The 19,889-nt window shown below is 42.6% G+C and overlaps 1 protein-coding gene across 3 annotated transcripts in view; it reads right to left on the reverse strand.

Moving 5' to 3' along the window:
• The window catches only part of TNIK (TRAF2 and NCK interacting kinase), a 392,919-nt gene that overhangs the window by 307,404 nt on the left and 65,626 nt on the right, over positions 1–19,889 (reverse strand). For all 3 annotated transcript variants that reach the window (XM_047874618.1, XM_047874617.1, XM_047874619.1), the window contains exon 2: positions 840–905. In XM_047874618.1, the coding sequence (XP_047730574.1) occupies positions 840–905 (66 nt within the window). The remainder of the gene's footprint in view (positions 1–839; positions 906–19,889) is intronic.

Genomic DNA, 19,889 nt, shown 5'->3' on the forward strand with positions numbered 1-19,889 from the left:
GTAATGAAAACACCATCCCATCTAACTACCACTCAGGAAAATGATAGATATTTCCCTATAAATAATCATGAGAAAAGAACTGGGTTTTTTTTAAGGCATTTATTTCAAAAGCTCATTCACTAAAACCCCCTAAACTTTAAGCCAAAACAGTTCATTTCCATTTCCTTTTGATAATCAGAAAGGAAATCAACCCACATTTTTTAAACAGTCATTTTTTTTTAGATCCTTTACTGGGGGGTAATATCTTTTAAAAGCATTTTGAGTGAACGTATAAACAAAAACTACTAAAAGGACAAAACATACTTCTTATTCCTCATGTCAAGTTTAACTTTTACTTATTTCATATCTTCTAAAAGTCATTGCTGCCATTAGGCCTTTGCTTTGTGAGGTAGCCAGGTTTCTCCTAACACTGTCCACTAAACTCATTCTAATTCATGGCCTGGGCCAATAACAAATCTACTTTTCCAGCTGTAATGCTTTAACAGCTTAAATTTCTAAAGTAACAGGCATCTTTTGCTCCTTTGAAAACCAGTTCTGGCAGTGTGATGTAAAGGAAAGTAAACACTTAAAGAGGTTCAAATATGCAGCATCGGAATTCACATGTCAGATATAGACACTGTTGTATTTAATGAAGGTCAATGCCCAAATCCCGGAATCCAGTTTAGGCAATGGGACTACAGATATATTTTGAAAGATGGAGAGTCAATTAACAAGCACATAATTTTGTTGTAAATCTGTTATAAGACATATATGAACAAGAAGGGACAGCATTTCTAATTAGCATGCATGAATCAAAAACCATATATACGCCATGCTATATTCAAATTAAATGAACCTACCTTATAAACTTGTCCATATGTTCCATTTCCAACAAGTTCCACTAATTCAAAAATCCCTGCAGGGTCCTAAAAGAAAATAAACAAACAACAAATATTCAGCACAATATTCTAGGCATTGTTGTAATCAAAAGCAAAAATTCAAAATAAGCAAATAAATAACTTTAGCTTTGGGGGTACTCATGTGTTAATATTAATTGCTATTAAAATTTAATTCAGCTACAGCTACGAAATTAGTCAAAATCTACTTTCTTTCCATTTTACATCTCTATGAGATGTGTTTAAATCAGACAAAAAGAGATATGACTTTCACTGAAACAATAACAAAGAATTAACATATTTCTCACAGTCAGATGGAAACACACTTGCAGGTACATCAGGATAAAATGAAAGAGCCATCATCCTGAGAAAGGATTCTGATTTCTCAGATCTTTCTCTACGAAGCTTCTGAGCTGTCCATTATGTTGAACACAGTCAAGAAGGGGGTGTTTCTGTGTGGTGGGGCAATCTTACATAAGGTAGTCAATGGTTCCCAAGAGCAAATGCAACCAACATAGCTGCCTCTGGGGCACCTGGGTGGCTCAGTCAGTTAAGCGTCCAGCTCTTGGTTTTGGCTCAGGTCATGAATTCACGATGCGTGAGTTCGAGCCCCGCATGGGGCTCTACACTGTCACTGCAGAACCTGCTTGGGATACTCTCTCTCCCTCTCTCTCTAGCCCTCCTTTGCTTGTGTTCTCTCTCTCTCTCTCTCTCTCTCTCTCTCTCTCTCTCTCTCTCTCTCTTTCTCTCAAAAATAAATAAATAAACTTTTAAAAAAACACAGCTGCCTCTCTCAGCATGTTTTTCTTTGGATTCATCTTCCCTCTTTACAAGGCTGTCCTTGCAAAATATGTTTCTGTGGATGGTCTCCAGATCCTGCAGTACCTGAAGAGTCCCTACAGGATTTTGAAGACAAACTAAATTGGAGATTGATGCCAGTCCGTACCACCAAACAGGTGTCACCTAACCCTCAGAGTCAGCTAAATGTTAGGGTGCTCAACAAATGTCCAATGAGTGCTACTTCTTACTAAATTACTGTCCACAAAAGTTGAAAAAAATATCAAAGCCTATAAAATTCAACTCAGAAGCATAAACTGACTCTGACCTCTACTGATATCTAATTGGACAGAAATTATTTCTTTAAGGGCCTAAATGAAGAATCACAAACTTAAACGTCCACAGAGGCTAGGCAAGTAACATAAGAGAACAAAGTGCAGGGCGCCTGTGGCTCAGTTGGTTAAGTGTCTGACTTCAGCTCGGGTCATGATTTTGCAGTTCGTGAGTTCGAGCCCCATGTCAGGCTCTGTGCTGACAGCTCAGAGCCTGGAGCCTGCTTCAGATTCTGTGTCTCTCTCTCTCTGTCTCTGTGCCTCCCCCACTCATGCTCTCTCTCTCTCTCTCTCTCTCTCTCTCACACACACACACACACACACATACTCTCTCTCTCTCAAAAATAAATAAACATTAAAAAAAAAAAAAAAGTGAAGTGGGCCAGCTGGGGTCTGTGGCAGCCTGAAGAAGCTATGTCTCCCTGCAGAGAGGGAGGTAACATAGCTGGGACCAGTTGGTTCTTACATTAACCTATGAGCACAATATTGCCAGGTCTGAAGTTTTGTGTTTTGTTTTTGTGTTTTGTGTTTGTTTGTTTCCAAGATGTCCTAATTTTTATTTTTTTAAGTTTCTTTATTTATTTCGAGAGAGAGAGAGAGGCAGACAGAGAGAGAGAGAGAAAATCCCAAGCAGGCTCCTCACTGTCAGCACAGAGCCTGATGCGGGGCTCGAACTCACGAACACATGAGATCATGACCTGAGACAAAATCAACTGTCAGAGGCTTAACCGACTGAGCCACCCAGGTACCCCTGTCTTAATTTTTAAATGTTAGGTGCAAACTGTGAGGGAAGGCCAAATAAAAAAAGGCTGCAAAAGCGTCAACACTTTTGTAAGAGCACCACCATATATTGTCAGGATGACTGAGAGGCAGGAGAGGGAAGGCCTGGGCTTTGGATTCAGACAGACCTGGGTCGAATACCAGCTTTCCGTTGATTGGCTGCATGATCATAGGACACCCTGGGAGAGCACCTCAGTCTCTGGGCAGAGAAAACAGATATGACACGCGCCTTGCAGAGCTCTGATGAGGAGTGAGTGAGGGCCTAGCACTACACCCTGCACATGGTTGGCAATCGGCTAACGTGTAATAGCAGTCATCCTGAAGCTGAGGGTCTGCACACCACTAGCAGCATTTAAAAGGTGAAGGGCTGCTCAAGGCTGCCATGCATGGGGAAGGAGACAAATAAGTTTGATGTGACAAGCGAGAGTCATTTCGAGTTACAGTCTTCACATCAGGCCCAAGGAAAGCCCTCCGCAGAGAAAACAAATTAAAAAATAAAACAAAAGCCCAGCAGTTGAAGCACGTTGTCACCGAGAAAGATTGTCATCTGCGTAATCCATCGTGATAAAGCCAGGAGGGCAAGAAACCACACTCCACAGCCTGAGAAATCCGGAGGTTCCAGCCACGCCCCACGTGGTCAGGGGGTGTGGACAACGTTCCAGAGGGAACCCTGTGACAGCAGAGACGGTAAGGGCCCAGGGCCCTGTCAGCGGAGACCCCGTGGCTAACAGAGCACCTGGGAGGCCTCAGGATGGGAACAGAAAGTTGTGTGTGTGAGACCGCTAGGCCAGCAGAACAGCAGGTTCTATTACACGCAGGATTAGAAAGAAATGAGGGAACGAACGGTGGGGGAAAAAAAAGCCCACAAATGGTGGCAGCTGCTGTTTGTTTCTAAGTTGTGCTCCCAGTAGTTTGTTTTCTCAGCGGTGTTTCTGCAACAAATTTTGAGAGAGGTTCTACATTTGCTCGAAATATCTCAATTGTGTTTTCAACATTCGTTTTTCTTGACTAAAAAAACAGAATTTGAATGAAAGAGAGAAGATCCAGAAGGGTGACTACCACCTGCCTTAGGGAGCCTAGGAAGCAGTGGGGGAGGGGATGGTGGAAGGGGAGGGCAGGAGCAGAGCGGGGACAAGCTTCTAGGCCAAGGGGCCACTCCACCTCACAGACCCCTCCTCGGGGCTGAGGTTCAATGGGCTGAACTCAAGAGCATCTGGGCAACTGACTTCTAGCTCTTTTCGTCTTGAACAGTCCACTAATGGGCCTATGTCTCAGCCAATCAGGACCAAGGAAGTGCAATGCCAAGATTTTTGTTCCAGCTGCTGGGAGAGGGGTCTTCCAGCTGGGTGCATCCAACGGACTCAGAATTAAAGGTCAGAGTAACCACAGGGATGGATTGGTGACCACCTTGGGTAGACAAACAAACTAGAAACAATCATGAAATTGGGGTGGTTCTCCAGGAAATGGGACTCAGAATTACTGAGATTTACACAGAGGGATTTTATCGGGGTGTTCCACGGAATCAACACCAGTTGGGAATGAAAGAATTCGGATTGGAATGAGCAGACAGAATGATGCAATGGAACCAAAACTTCATCTGATCCCACAGGAGCTCTGGAGCCAAGGCGACTCTTCAACGTTATCCTACCCCGGGGCATGGGAGCCTTTGCACCCCACCTCCATTGACTAGTCATTGCATACAGTCATTGCATACAGGCTGTCCGCTGTCCCCATCCCAGAGGTTATAATCTTGTGTGAAGTGACACTCTTCTGATGAGGACAATCCCCAGGTGAGAACAATCACTAGCTGCCTTCACTCCCAGCAGGTGGACCCCAGCAGGTGGACAAGGAGTGCCTCAGGAGCAAAGAAGGCAACTGGGTGACACATCACAGCAACCACTATAAGCATCATGGCTAGAAACGAGTACCAACGTGGAACTGGAAGAGAAGTCGAGAAGCATCTATCTTCTACAGTATGCTGACAATAATAAGACAAAATGGCACAATTCGGGTCATGGTATTTACAAGGAGGAGACTCTCTGAGACCCTGGAAAGCAGAGGGCAGACATATTGTCCAGGAGCACTTGAATTAAGCACTTACCCTAAGCTTCCCTCTCCCCTACCTCCACTCCAAATACCCAAGAGCTGATGTTTGTGAATACTCCCATACACAAATGCATCTAACTGCTAGTTAGGCTCTCGTGGAATAATGCTACAGCTTGAACTGGGTAAGCACTCATTCATGTGTTTTCTCCACTCTTGGAGAACTCTAAAATAATTCCTCCCAAGGGTCACCAATGACCTCAATCTCTTATCTATAATGGTCTCTTCTCAGTCCCGTCCTGGCTATTCCCTTTGAGGCATTTATACTGCCAAGCATCATCACTCTTGTTGAAATATGTCCTCTCCCTTGTCTTCTAGCATACCACTCAGTTTCTCACAGAGATTCTGTTTCTTCCACCCAGACCTTAAAGATAGGCTGACCCCAACGTTCCAACCTCATGCTGGTCACTAAGTACTAACGATTTCATCTCCCAATATCCATTATATCCATCTACTCTGTTCTGTTCATACAACAGGCCTCATCTTCTCTTGCCGGGACTATTTACTTTCAACCAATTCTTTCCTCCTTCACACTGAACTTTCTAAAAAGACACAACACACCATGCTTTAGAATCCTACACAGTGTGGTTCAAATTGAAAGTCGAGATCCTGTCATTCTCAGGCCCAGTGTTCATTCCCACTCTCACGTCCCATCATTTTGTACTACAACTAACCGCCTCAAACCACCCGCTACATCCCTAGCACACTTTACAGGCCATGTCTCTTTGCCTTGGTTCATAATGTCTGTCTGCCAAGATTATTCCTTCTACCATTCAGGCAAGCCCAGCCTTAAAAACCCAGTATGCCACCTCCTCTGTGAAGCTCTTCTCAAATTAGTACCACCAACTCTCTGCACCCACAGCACGTTGTACATAGCTCTATCATAACCACTTTCACCCAGTGCCACTCCCTCTCCCATTTCTTTCCCTTGATAAATTACAAATGCCCTGAAAACAAGGACTATAACATATTTATTTTAGAATTTCCAAGCACTTAGCATGGTGTCCAACACAGAACTTCTAGACATAACTATTTGCTGAATAAGGTTGATGCCCCACTCCCAACTCTCCACCACACGCCTAGAGGAAGCTGCCAAAATTGGGATCAGAATGTCAAGCCAAAGGTCTAGCAAACTTACAACATTTCTTTTTACAATCTAGACAAGCTGTCCCAGTCACTACCCCTTCCATTTCCCTTACCTAGCTTCCAGTTGCACAAAACTGGTACATACTCTAGCTCCTATGGTATTCCCAGCTCTAAGGAAAATTCATAAAGCCCGTTGGTCTAAGCTGTGCTTCAGGTGCATTGAGAGGACAGGCTGTCAGGATGCCGCCAAGTGCAATGCAACAAGGCGATGTACCTAATAATCATGTTACAAAGACAGGAAAGCTAAGAGACAAGATTCAGCTTAATTCTCTCTCTCATGTTTGTTTAGCTGCTCATAAAGCCAGGATGGGCAGCATGGAAGAAGGTTACATATGCCAAGAAGAAAAGAGCAAATCATTGACATTTACCAAAGTCAGGAATCCCTGTTGGCTATACAAGCCTTTATTCAGATCTTAACCTTTGCTGGGAGACGGAGAAGAGAATTTAATTCTAAGGTAGAGTAGTTTACATTATTTCATAATGAAACATAACTACATATCAAAAGGCAAGCTGTTCCATAAAAGAAAATTGTAACTTTTCAGTAAGTACTGATAAAGACAAATTTGGTTAGCCACTATAATAAAAATCACAATAACAGCAAACATTTTAAGAGTCTTTATGTGCCAGGCACTATTCAAAGCATTTTCCACGAATGGCTCATTTAATTATTACAACTATGTCAAATGGATGCTCTTGTTGTCTCCTGTTTTACAGATGAGGAAACTGCGGCACAGAGAGGTTAAGCAGTCGGTTAAGGTCACACCATTGATGAGTGACTGATCTAGGATGGGTACCTGGCTGGCCAGACTCCAAACACTGGACTCTTGACCACTTTGGACCCTTTCACCTTCATAAAATCAGCATTCCCAGCCCTTGACTTACTACTCACTAGCTCTCCAGGCTTGGGCAAGCTTCATCACTTCCCTGAGTCTCAGTTCCTTCATCTTTAAAATGGGGGATAATATTGCCTCCCTCACAGGGTTACCTTGACAGCTGTGAAAGTGTCTAGACTAGCTCAGGGCCTGACACCTATAGTTTTTCAACAAACGTTAACCTCCTTCCTTCCTTTTTTTTCTCTTCAAAGAAAGAGTTCATTTAATATACATGGCCTATGCCACAGAAAAATTCCGTCTGTATTCTGTATATTTTCAACTAACAAAGCCAATAAAAGAAAATCTATTGTTTTTAACCAACACCAAGCGCTTAGCAAACAGGGTCAGATATTTATGGACAAACAGATGTCTCTTCAGAAATTACTGAGAAATTGGGAAGACACATTAAGTTTAGGGGGGCTCCTGGGATGCTGGAATAAATTCTCTCCTTCATCAGCTGAAGAAATTCAGGCAATACTGGCAGGCTCAGGCCTGACTTCACCGCAGAACAGAGAGATTTAAGATTTAGGGGTTAAAATCCCAGCCACTGAATTATATTTTAATTCCTCCAGGCCCCCTGAATGACCCAGCATTTCTCAGAACACTAAACAACATCTCTACACTAAATCCCAAAGATCGAAAAAGACAAACCTAAATATATAACCAGGACGATGACTTCCTTCGTTTCACAAGAGGTGATGTATATTCTCCCCAACCCTTCTCCCTTCTCTGAGATGAAATTAACAGAGGGATTGGGAGAGATGATGGCCAGTGGCCAGTGGCCAGATTCTAGACACCTTTTCTCCCAAACTCCTCTCAAAGACCACTGTTCTGTTGCAGATCTTTCACTTGGGGTCACCAGTGCTTTGACAGAGTAAAACAGACCCCAGTAGAGTCCGGATGGCTGATACGGCTCCCAGAATGGCTGGCCACCCCCAGATTCCCTACTGACATCTGCCAAATGACTGTGCTTTACTCTAAACTTATGGGCCTTGAAAAGACCAAAATGTTATTTCTCTTGGAACCATATTTAGCAGCTGTTTTGTTCGGTTTCAGCCCTAACTGACAAGCATATGCTTACAAAAGCAAAACAGCACAAAGAAAACAGGAACAGTAGGAGAACTCTCCATATTTATCTTGAGCCTCCAGGCTTTTCAACACCATCGTTCTTCCCAAGTGAGCACAGTGATGGGAAACATCGTACTGAGGCCACATGCTGTACTCACAAACAGGCAAGGTCCCTCAAAGCTCATTTTTTACTGGCTTTCCCTCCTTCTAATGCAGGGATCTGAAGACCCAAAGGTCTTACCTTCCACAATGGGGTTTACTCAATCCCTGAATGCTACCCACACTCTCCACACCCAACTACTGTCCAATGTAGGAGTGGGGTTACACTGGCCCCCGCCTCCTGGTGCTTCCAATCTGATGAAGGAATAGACATAAGCACACATAACTACACATACATGGTCATTTAAATTTCAATTAAATTAGAGTGACAATTATCAACTGACGCAAAAAAGCTAGGGTTCAATTTAGGATTCCACTCCTTGCTAGTGTTATTTGACCTCTTGTATTCTGGTTTTCCCACCGTAAAATGGGAGAATCCCACTTGGCCTGCCTTCCTGGCAAGGCTGTGTCCTGAATGTGAACGTGCTGAACACCTCCCCAGCCCCACTTGTCCAGTGTCATCCTTTGGAAAGGGTGGCACTGACTGTGGGCTGACTCCAGAACACCATCTGCCCCACACAGTTGAGCCTAGCTAGGTGGTATTGCTCTTCTTTCTACCAGTACTAGCTCCTGGCAGGGTCAGGACATGGTCCTAGCTAAGCATCAAGCAACACCATCCTTGATGATGGTGGCTTCTAGCCCACAGGACAAGGAGTCCAGAACCTCCCCACCTTCTATTTGGTTTGCTACCTGTTTAGTTCCACCTGCTACTAAGCAACCATTGGTAGTGAAACAGCTTCCCATGCATCCTGCTCCCACTCACCTGCTTCACTAGAGACTCTATAGCTCCAGCCTGTCCTCATAAAGGCAGCCTTTAAAATTAGATCTGAAACCTGCTTCCTCAGAGCAATACTTGTGAGACCTGAAGCTGTAATGGTCATTATTACTGTCTCTGAAATAGACAATGGCCTAAATGCTTCATATATTTTTTCATCTTTAATCCTTACAACTCCATGAGGAGTACTTATTACTAACCCCCATTTTCAGATGATGAAACTAAGGCTTCAAGGAATTAAGCAACTTACCCAAGGTTAAATATTATGTGGTAGAGACAGCAGCCAAGACCAGGCTGTAAAGTGAGGATAAATACACCTCTTCTGAGGACTGTTCTGAGCACCAGAAACAACGTATATAAAGAATTTCGTACAAAGCACAGTAATAAATAAAAGCCACTGCTACTATTGCCATTGCTGCTGGTATTAGTAAACATTGTCCAAGGTGATAGCATTGGTTAGTAGTAGAGGTGGGAGTCAAATCCAATATTTTGAATGAAAGTCTGTCATTACTCACTTTTCTACAAATGGCCAATGTTGAAACTAACTTGTAGTTACAGGGATGGTGAAGACCTTGCAGTTTAACAATGGAGCCAGAGAAGGGCCAGTGACCTCCAACCAGGTAGTACAATCAGCCAAGGGACTTGGGACTAGAAGTAAAATATGCCAGTGGTTGCTCAGGGTCCCTGTCTTCCCACTGGAGCCTGCAGTTCCAGAGGGGGAAACCAAGCGGGCTCTCAGATTCTATCCAAAGCTACAGTTTCCTTTCTTTTCTTTTCTTTTCTTTTCTTTTCTTTTCTTTTCTTTTCTTTCTTTTCTTTTTTTTTTTTTCCAATTTTGCCATCAGCTAAGATGAATACTGGTTATTTTAAGTTAATCAATTGACAGTGAGAGGCAGTATACCAAGCTAGTTAAGGCCACAGACCCTATAGCCAGAAATCCTGATTCTGATCCCAGCTTCACCATTTATTAGCTAAGTGACCTTGAGTATATTATTTAAATCTCTCTGTGCCTCAGGTTCCTCAATTGTAAAATAGTGATTATAGTATGTCCACTAAATGGGATTATTACAAAATAATTAACATACATAAAATATTTAGAGCAATGTCTGGTGTGTTGTAAGTACTCAACAGTGTTGGCTAATAATTCTTTATCTCAGAATACAAACTCCAAGAAGGAATGACTTCTACTAGTTCTGTTCACTGCAATCTCCCCAGTACTCAGATCAGTGACTGGGACATTATAGACACTCAGAAAATATCTGCTGGCTGAAGAAAGAAAGTCCTACCACCAAGAGCCACAAGACAGTACGATCTCTGACATTCAGGAGCAGGGATTTCTGAGATCTTGTCAATAAATCCCTCTCCCCATTTTACAGAAGAGCAAAGACCCAGATAGATAGTTCCTATATACTCATACAATGATAGGATTTTCCAACAAGAGAGTTTACGTGGAATGTCCAACGTATCACCTAGTTAGTGGCAGAGTTAGAACAAAGACCCCAAGTCCTTTAGACGTCTAGTCTTTTCTTCCAGTCAATAAAATCCTCTGAGGAAAGGAAAGAAATCACTCGCTTTCAAACAGTGTCTGGCAGGGAGGAGAGCAGGAGTGTGGGGAGGATAGGTAGTGCTTGCATTCAGTTGTAAATTCCAGGTATTTGGGTTGAGAAGTGAATCTAAATCATGCCGGGGGAATGATATAATGTTATATATCACACATTTGCCAATTTGGTATCACTGAGACAGTCAATTTGGTGATATGTACATAGGTACATATCAGCATAAGAGATCATTGAATTTTTCCAAATGTATTTTTCTCAGTTCACAGATTTTACATAGTCATACTCATATTTAGCTTGGTTCCAAATTATCTCCTTAGAGCAGAAAACAAATAATTCTACATAAGCTTATTGTTATTTTACGGCTTACATTAGAAAAAATGAGCATGTATAATTAGGAACATAAAATTAAAAAGAGAACAATCAAAGAAGAACTTAAAACATTAACTTGGATATCTATTCTGATTTTGGTAGACTGGCTACTTTAATCCCTTGTCTACTGTTGAGATTCACCAGCCAGCCCTTCTCACACTTCCTGACCCACACACAGATCCTGCCAACAAAGTAGCCTGTGCACATGTACAATGCACAAAGCCCAATGCTCTGTTCAGGGACTATTTCCAACTCACCCACTGTCAGGGAAAGGCATACTAACTCCATAAAGCGGACTGAGAAATTTCTCCCGGATACTAAGCCAAAAGGCAGATTTTAGACAGGGATGGGATCTCCACCTTCCAGAACTTTCCCCAACTCTCCCACAGTCTGTTCAAGCTCAAACGTGATAAGTTGCTCTAAAGGCCAATTTGTACATAAAGGCCACTATCTTGGTCCCTTCCCTCCCATCATCAGGTTGTCCCAGAGATTATACAGCTATTTGGGAAAATGTATCATTCAGTATACAGAGATATGCAAACATGAGAACTCTCTAGGCCTGTCAGGACAGAGTAACTTTCCAGTATTTGCAGCAACACGAGGTTGAAATGATGGGAACCAGGCTAGCAAAGATTCGGGCATTTTGCCTTTTTAAAGACGCTTATATGAATAAAAAGAATAGCATTTGCAGCAGATGGACTTTAAAGACAAGAACTGATTACCTAAACCATCAAGTAAGAAATATTAGGAAACTACCCAAGGTTCCATTTTGGGAAGAAGAGCCTGAACCCTTCCCCCAAAGGTACTCATTTCCCACCTGCTTACAACAGACCAATGACATTTATATTTGCTTGATAGCATCTTCAACACTTTTCCCAACACCAGCAGGCAACCATGTCATTGACAACAGACCTTCTCTAAAGGGTGAGGAGGTTAATACTGGTTGGTTGCATTCCCTATTACTCTCCTGCTTCGAGAGAGGAGCGGGATGGCCAATAGCCAGGTAGGAACAGACAAGAGCCCATGAACACGTACCTGGGACGGGGGCCTGCCAACTGGCGAATGATGGTATGAGCCGTTCAAGTCATCACTTGGTGTCATCACTAATGGTACAGATGGCTGGTTAGTTAATACCAACTCTTGCACAGATTATTGTAACAGGGCTTCGTTGGCATCTGAGCTATTTTTTTTTTCTTCCAGGTTTTTGTCCCTGTGGCTAGGCTAGCAGAAAGAATATTCAGGTTTGTTTGTTTGTTTATGTTTGTTTAACAAGGCAGGTAATTTTTGAGTGGGGGGGTTCTATACCATTTGTTCAAGGATCTAAAAAGTTTTTTGGCAGACTCAAGGAAAAAAAGCTAAATTTCTCCATCCCTCCGGGCTTCCAAAGATGTTAGATTTCCATTGTCAAGTAAGTCTGGGAACACTGAGTTTAAAAGATTAGCAATTTAGGTCATTCTTTACTGTGTGGCCTCTCCAGAGCCTTTAATGTGTTAATGTTCCCTATGAGTCTCCAAGAGACAAAGGCAAAGCTTTCCTTCTTTCCTAAACCTGTCTGGCTATAGAACATTTTTTAAAGGAATTTTGTGTCTTTCTAAGCACTGGTGTTCTGGGTAGCACAGGGTGGAAAATGATAGGGTATAGAGCGATCTTTCCCTTCTCATTCCCACTTAACAGAAGCTTGCATCTTAACTTACAGTAGCAGGGGCTGCTCAGTGCCGCCTAATGTCCATTCTCCCATTGTTTCTTGGTAACAAAAAAATCCCAATTTTATTTGGGAGACCAGTGCATCCAAGTCAAAAACTGTATGCCCTAGCTCCATTAAGCCTAGGAGAGAATATGTGACTAGTTTCTGGCCAATGATATGTAAGCAGAACTATTGTGAAGGACTTTCAGATGGGCTGTTTAAATGGAGCTGACTTAGCTGAGAGAAAGGCTCTTTTGTCTTCCACCTTCTTCCTTCCAGTTGCCTGGAATGCAGATGTGATGGCCAGAACTCTGCAGCAATTTCTGACCCTAAAGTGAATTTAAGAATTGAAGCCTCATGCTAGGCTGTTATAGCAGAACAAAAAAATAATCCCAAGCCTCAGATGACCCTAGAACTACATAGGTTTTCTGTTTGTTGCAACTGAATTCGAATTGATTTGCTTTGAATTTTACCATTCAGACATTTTTTATTTATCTATGTTTAATTAACAGTTCTTCTTTAAAAGTACTCTTGTCCATCTGCCTTTTGATCTTTAATAGAGGTGATAGTCATTACAGTTGTTCCACAAATATTCAAGTTCTCCTGCTGTTATGTTATACAATATCACTTCCCCAACCCCTCTTTAAGTTGGGTGTGTGACCACATGATTCTCTTTTGCCAATGCACTGTGAGTGAAACTGACATGCCACTTTCAGATGCAATATTTGATTGCTATATCAGATACGGTGATGACTTTGGAAGCATGTGTGGACATGAAGTCTCCACTGGTCTATGTCTTTGTGTAGCTGCTGGATAGAGTCCTCTCCTGTTGGGCTCTGGACATGGTCAAGAAATAAACTTTAATTGTATTAAATCTCTAAGACTGTTTGCTATCACAGCATATCCTAGCCTATTCTGTCTGATAGAAAAGAAATGACCAAATGGTAGTGATAGTAATAATCTCACAGCAAAATGCTGTATGATTTCTGAGACAATATTTCTGAAACGAGCCACTTTTTCCTGGGCACCTCCTAATGCCCAGACACTGTGCAGGCCATTTTGCAAAAATTATTTTACTTAATATCTGCATTGATCCTGTGAGGTAGATTGCTTACAAAAGAGAAAACTAAAGCTAGGAGAGTAAGCTACACGAGATCGATGTTCAATGCCAAAATGCACATTCTCCCCACTGTCTCCAACCTGCAACATCTGAAGCCAACCCTGGGAAATAAAAATGCTTACAAAGCTGGCTGGTGACACAGGAATTCCAGGAACCCTTTGTTACCAGGAAGGGGGAGGAAACATTAAAACATGGAGTTTGCATTCACAGGGCTGACCACATCCTACAGACCTAAACCAGGGCATGCCGGGGCTTGTAGTCCCCCCCACCCCCCCCAACCCTCCCACCGAGGACAGCAGAACTGCAAGCCCTCCAGCTGCTCATTTGAGTCCTTTGAACTCAAAACCTGCTTTTGAGCCACTGTCAAGGTAACCACGCGGCTGAAAATAACTAATTGGGCAACATTCTCTGACTGCTGGCACGGGCAGTTATAATCTCAGCATCTCCGTGGCAACCTGACTGGAATTCTGGTTATTCGCACAAAGGAAAACCGGTCTCCGTTCAGACCAGGGCTGCATTTTTGTCTCTATTCCACTTTTCTCATTACAAGTTGCTACTGAAGGAACAATGCCTCTTTTATGAAGAATGTTTATCACTGGTCCATGGAAAAACAGCATTTTCGTAATCAGGGAAAATTTTGGAAAGGGAGAAAATGGTAATGGATCCTTCACTGCCACACGCAAAGAGATTTTATTAAGATAGGCTCTATACAAACAATAGTAGAGGTCACCGTAGGGTAGTGACCTATAGTCAGGAGATGTCAATGGCATAGAATGGGCAATGGAGCCCTAACAACTACATGGCAATAAGTTGACCAGTGCTCATTTCCTGGGCACCTACAAGGGGCTATTGTAAACCCCTCCTCTGAATCCCAGTGGCTCCCCAGGGATTACTGGGTGGCTGCTCTGCTCTACCATCCCATCCCATGCTGGTGAATAAGGAGGAAACGTTTGTTGGAGGAAATGCTGTAATCCATTTCTCAAGGACCCTGCACAGAAAGGAGACGGGAGAGAGTGTAGGAACCCTGCTTGAACCAGCCAAACAGGCTGAACACAGTATAAATGCTAAAGGAGTTCAGATGGGTGGGAAATCAATACAGACTGACACAGCCAGGGAAGGCTGAAAGGAAAAGTTGGGCATCAGGCTGGACTTTGAAATGCAAACAGGATTTGCATAAGTAGAGAGAGCTCAGCATGGGGACAAAAATTGCTTTTTTTTTTTAAATGGAGTCATTTAAAAAGGACACATGTTAATAGCCTGTAGCTCTTCTGTCAGAAAGGACAGAAGCTTAGAAACATGTCACTTATGGGACAGCACCTTCATTCAGCAAGTTCTAGATTATTTCTAGAAACCATGGGTCCATAAGCATTTCATAGGGCAGACAGATTTCAAGTATTGAACACACATGACCATAAAAAAGTGGCAGACGCACATGGAATAAAGAATACATAACGCCATTAATTTTTTTAAACAAAATGCTATGTTTGTTCCAGGCAACAAAGGAACCAGTAAATGGCGTTTACTGGTAAATGGTGTTGCTGTAGTAATTTGCTTACATCCACCTTTCCCACTCAACTATGTTCCCTCCCGCCACAGAGCAAGGGCCAGGATCTCTTCAAATTAATATCCTTAGCAACGTGCACAGTATCCAGGCTACAGAGGTAACTTAATAAATACTGGTTAAGTAAATAAATAATTGTATCAAGACTGACAAGATAATATACATAAACTATTTCCTTTTTCATTGGTGAAATAAAGACTAAGTAAGGAAGACCATATATCATGAAGATATGGATACACATTCCTCAGCAGTATACAGCTAGGTACCAGAGAACATGTGAGGCCACACTCAAATATGGCACATCTTCCCGGAAAGCCTATTTTCCACAAGGACTTCCGTGTTTGTTGTTTTAACATAGTGGTTAAACATGGATAAGCTGGTATCAGTATTTTTTTCCAGTAGAGGTACCATAGTCAGCCTACCAGTATCTCTTCAGGTTCGAATTTAGTCTCCTTCACCAATGGGAATGTTTTGGTAAAAAACATCCAGAAGCATATTGTCCTGTACCGCTTATATCCTTGATTTTCAAATACAGCAAATGCTCTTTATTTTACCTCCTTCATTCAAAATTTCCCATTAGTTAGATGGACCTGGACAGTTGTTTAATTTCCCATTGTCCTCACAGAGTAGATTTTAAGAAAAGGAAACACTGAAAAAAGATAACAAAAGAAATACTTATTTAAAAAAAAACAGTCCATCAACTGATGAATGGATAAAAAAATTGTGGTTTATATACACAATGGAGTACTACGTGGCAATGAGAAAGAATGAAATATGGCCCTTTGTAGCAACATGGATGGAACTGGAGAGTGTGATGCTAAGTGAAATAAGCCATACAGAGAAAGACAGATACCATATGGTTTCACTCTTATGTGGACCCTGAGAAACTTAACAGAAACCCATGGGGGAGGGTAAGGAAAAAAAAAAAGAGGTTAGAGTGGGAGAGAGCCAAAGCATAAGAGACTTAAAAACTGAGAACAAACTGAGGGTTGATGGGAGGTGGGAAGGAGGGGAGGGTGGGTGATGGGTATTGAGGAGGGCACCTGTTGGGATGAGCACTGGGTGTTGCATGGAAACCAATTTGACAATAAACTTCATATATTGAAAAAAAAAACAACACCATCTCAGTCATGTGCCATTTACCTCGAATTGCTGCTAATTATAGTCAGACATCTCTACTAAAGCTGGTACTCTAGGACCTGTTTCAGACAACATTGCCATTCTAGTATCTCTTAGTGACTGTGTCTAAACCGAAAAGGGAATAAGACTCTTTACAAATTATTATTAAGTCTTACTTCTCAACAACATAAAAACGTCCTCTCTTCCCCCCAGTCCTTTGGATGAGTGAAATTGTCCTGAGAGGCAAAAAGGATCATTCTATTTCTTGAGCAGAGAGACGGTCTAATGGCCATGCTGGCACTAATTAAACGAGCGGCACATTTTTGTTTTGTGCACTTTTCAGTATATATTTTGCAATTAAAAGGGTCAAAAAAATCATTGAATCATGAAGAAGGCAACGTCAGTGTAAAAGAATGAGGAAATAGATATAAGCAGCCACCCACCAATTAGTCAGTGCTCAGTCAGTGAGGCTTACTTAAAACCCACTAGGTAAAAGTCTTTTGTTACAGCACAGAAATTCTTGCCCTGACTATGGCATTCCCCTCAGTAGTTAACCACACCACACAGTACGACGCTAAGCGTATAATTCTTGTAGAGTATCTACTTCACTGACTACTGTTTGCCAGTGAATGTGCTGTAAAACAAATCTATGGCCACATCCCCAAAACCTGACATCAGCTCTCACATTGTCCACACTTGTTCCAGAGATAGATCTTTCCAACAGCCCCCTCCTGTGCCCTTCTCAGCCACTATATTCAAATGCATTTTTCAAGATGAGAAACCTGGGGAGTATGTGGCTGGAGGTATTGTAAGGCAGGTGGGATTTTGTGCAGCTGATTGTCAAGTCAAACAATGAATTACGAAGAATGACAACGACTGGAAAATCTGCATGTCATTAGAATAAACTTTCTCTTTTGAGTAGAACCATTTGGCTAGGACCAAAGCCACTGGCAGACCTAGAGCCTAACCAATAAGTGTGAGGCCTGGGGAGTTCTAGCAAGCTCTGGCAAGGAGACACTAGTTCTCCCCTCTGCAAAGTCCCTTGGGTGAAGGCAGAGCTCTCCACGGGGAGAAACACACAGTTAAAGTGGCTGAGTGGGGCAGAACTGGGGCTCCGGCAAAACCAAAGCCATGGCTGCACCACCAGTAGTACTGGCAGAGAAGGTGGGACAGGGTGGACCTCTCCAAAGTAGAGAAAAGATCCTTGCCAGTGAACTACTTGGCCATTTGATATGCTCATTTAACTTTAATCCTTTCCAAGAATAATTTTTAAAAACGATTAAACGGCCTGCATGCATTCGGGTGATTTCCGTATACTATACAGTAGTCAACAGAGACACTGACCAGGGGCGGAGCTGGTGAGCTTCCCCTCAGCCTCCATCTCTTAGCACCACCCCATCCCTGCCAACGGCAAGAGGTGAGGTCTTCCTCTCCTCCTCACAGAGGCACCTCTCGCCTTACGGGAGAAGGCCACCAGATCTCACCGTACCCTAACAACCACTGCTGAAGGGCCTGGCTTAGAACCTCATGTTCATAACACAAAACTTACTGCCGACACACATCATGAGCTAGAGATACTTTCCTCCGGAAAACGTTAGGGCTCTAAGAAGTACCGTAAAGCACATTCGAGAATGTAATTTATATAGTTTTAAAATTAGGAGTAAAAAAGTAGAAATAGCACTGGCTCTGTAGAAATCATTTCCATTCCAATTCCAGGTCCTGCTTCTTATTAGCTGTGTGACTTTGAGCAAGCTGCTTGCTTTGTTGAGGGTACTTCTTCCCCTACCACTTTTGCACACACACACACACACACACACACACACTCCCACTCACACACTCACACACACACACACACACACCATCCCCTGCTTTACTTCAACTACTTTCAGTCTGTGCACAAGCAACTTCTCATAAGCTGGTTTTCACCTTCAACTCATATGAGGCATCACATCCAAGCCCTTCCTCAAACCCACATCCTTCTCCCTAGCAGAGCTAAGCTGCTCCTCCATTTGTGTTCTCATAGTATTTATTCTAGAAAACTACCATAGCACCTGCGCATATGGTAATTATGTGTTTAAGTGCCTGACTCCCCCTCCAGACTGTACCTAAGCGACTTGAGGTAGTTCTGAGTCATACTGATATCTCTAGCCTCTAACAGTGTCACAGTCATAGAAGGTCCTCAAAAAGTGTTAAATGAATAAATGAATGAATAAAGTGAATAAATAAATGAATAAAGTGTTCGTTTCTTGAGCATTTGCTACGTGACTAAGCACTTACATGTGTTATCTGCAACCCTGGTAAGAGTGCTAAAAAACAATCATTTTATAGATGAAAAACCAAAGGCCCAAACACAGCAAACTAGTGATTAAAGTCAAGGTTGGAGCAACCTACAATCTGCCTACAAAAAATCTAGCACAACAGCTAGCACTTATTAGGGCCTCAAAAAAACAGCATCTTCTCTCCATTTGCACAAACAATAATATTTGCACAATGTATCAGAAACTAAGTTCATTGGTGATGGTTAACATGGTAACTTAGGAAATTTGAAAGAAAAGAGCTCAGTCACCAAATTCCTCATAGCACTCATGAACAGTGTTTTCATCGCACATTAATCACTCCCAAAATATTTTCTGAGCACCTGCTCCATGCCAGCTCTGTGCTGTGCACTGGGGATCTATGGATAAGAAGTCATGATCCCAGTCTTCCGGGAGCAGACACCAGGAGGTACCAGCATTTGTAGAGCGCCTGCTATGGGAACTTCTGAGTGCCTCAGAGCACATATTCTTAATGGACAGATGTTATATGCCCATTAAGTCTGCCATTAGATGGGTCTATGAATCATTTAATGGAACACAGAGCAGCCTGCTCTGTGCAATGTATGTGGCCACAGAAGATTCTTTTAGGAAGATAATGTTCACGTTACAATTGAAGAGCAGCCCACATGTGGACTCCTGCCACCTGGGGTAATGAAGTCTTTAGGGAACTGATCAGAATTTCCAAAGAAATGGCAATATGGCTGCCACCTAGCAAAGCAGTGAGCAGCAAGACAACAAGGCCATTCACCATTGAGACTTTACCACACATGCTGCCCTGCCAACCTCTCCCTGGAGGAACCCCTTGTGTCCACCAACCCATTATGTCCATCTTGAGGCTGGCAGCCTGGTGTGCCTCTGCTCACAACACCGAGAGGCATCGTTAACACAGCATCCTATGTAAATTGCACCCCAAAGCACACCAAAATGTGAAAGGAATATACCTTGAATGATGTGCAACAGAAGTGGTTCTTGCTACCAAAGGAACTAAGATTCCCAATACCTTCAGTGGCTACGCCATGATCAGCAAATCCAATTTTTAGGCAACCTGTGAGAAGTCTACTGTGCCTTTTCCAGCACTGACCAGCCACAGCAAAGCAAAGCCGAACGAGCAAAGGTACATCTTTCTGCCCAAAAGCGCAAGCTCACAATCAGCCATATAGAAGAAACCCTGACAAATTACCTCAGCACTTTAATTCAGGTATTAAAATGCTACCCAACTGAATACAGTCTTGTCAGATCTCCATTCAGTGTTAATAACTTTGAATAACTTGTTTC

The sequence above is a fragment of the Prionailurus viverrinus genome, chromosome C2, assembly GCF_022837055.1.
Source record: "Prionailurus viverrinus isolate Anna chromosome C2, UM_Priviv_1.0, whole genome shotgun sequence".
In the NCBI taxonomy this organism is placed as follows: Eukaryota; Metazoa; Chordata; class Mammalia; order Carnivora; family Felidae; genus Prionailurus; species Prionailurus viverrinus.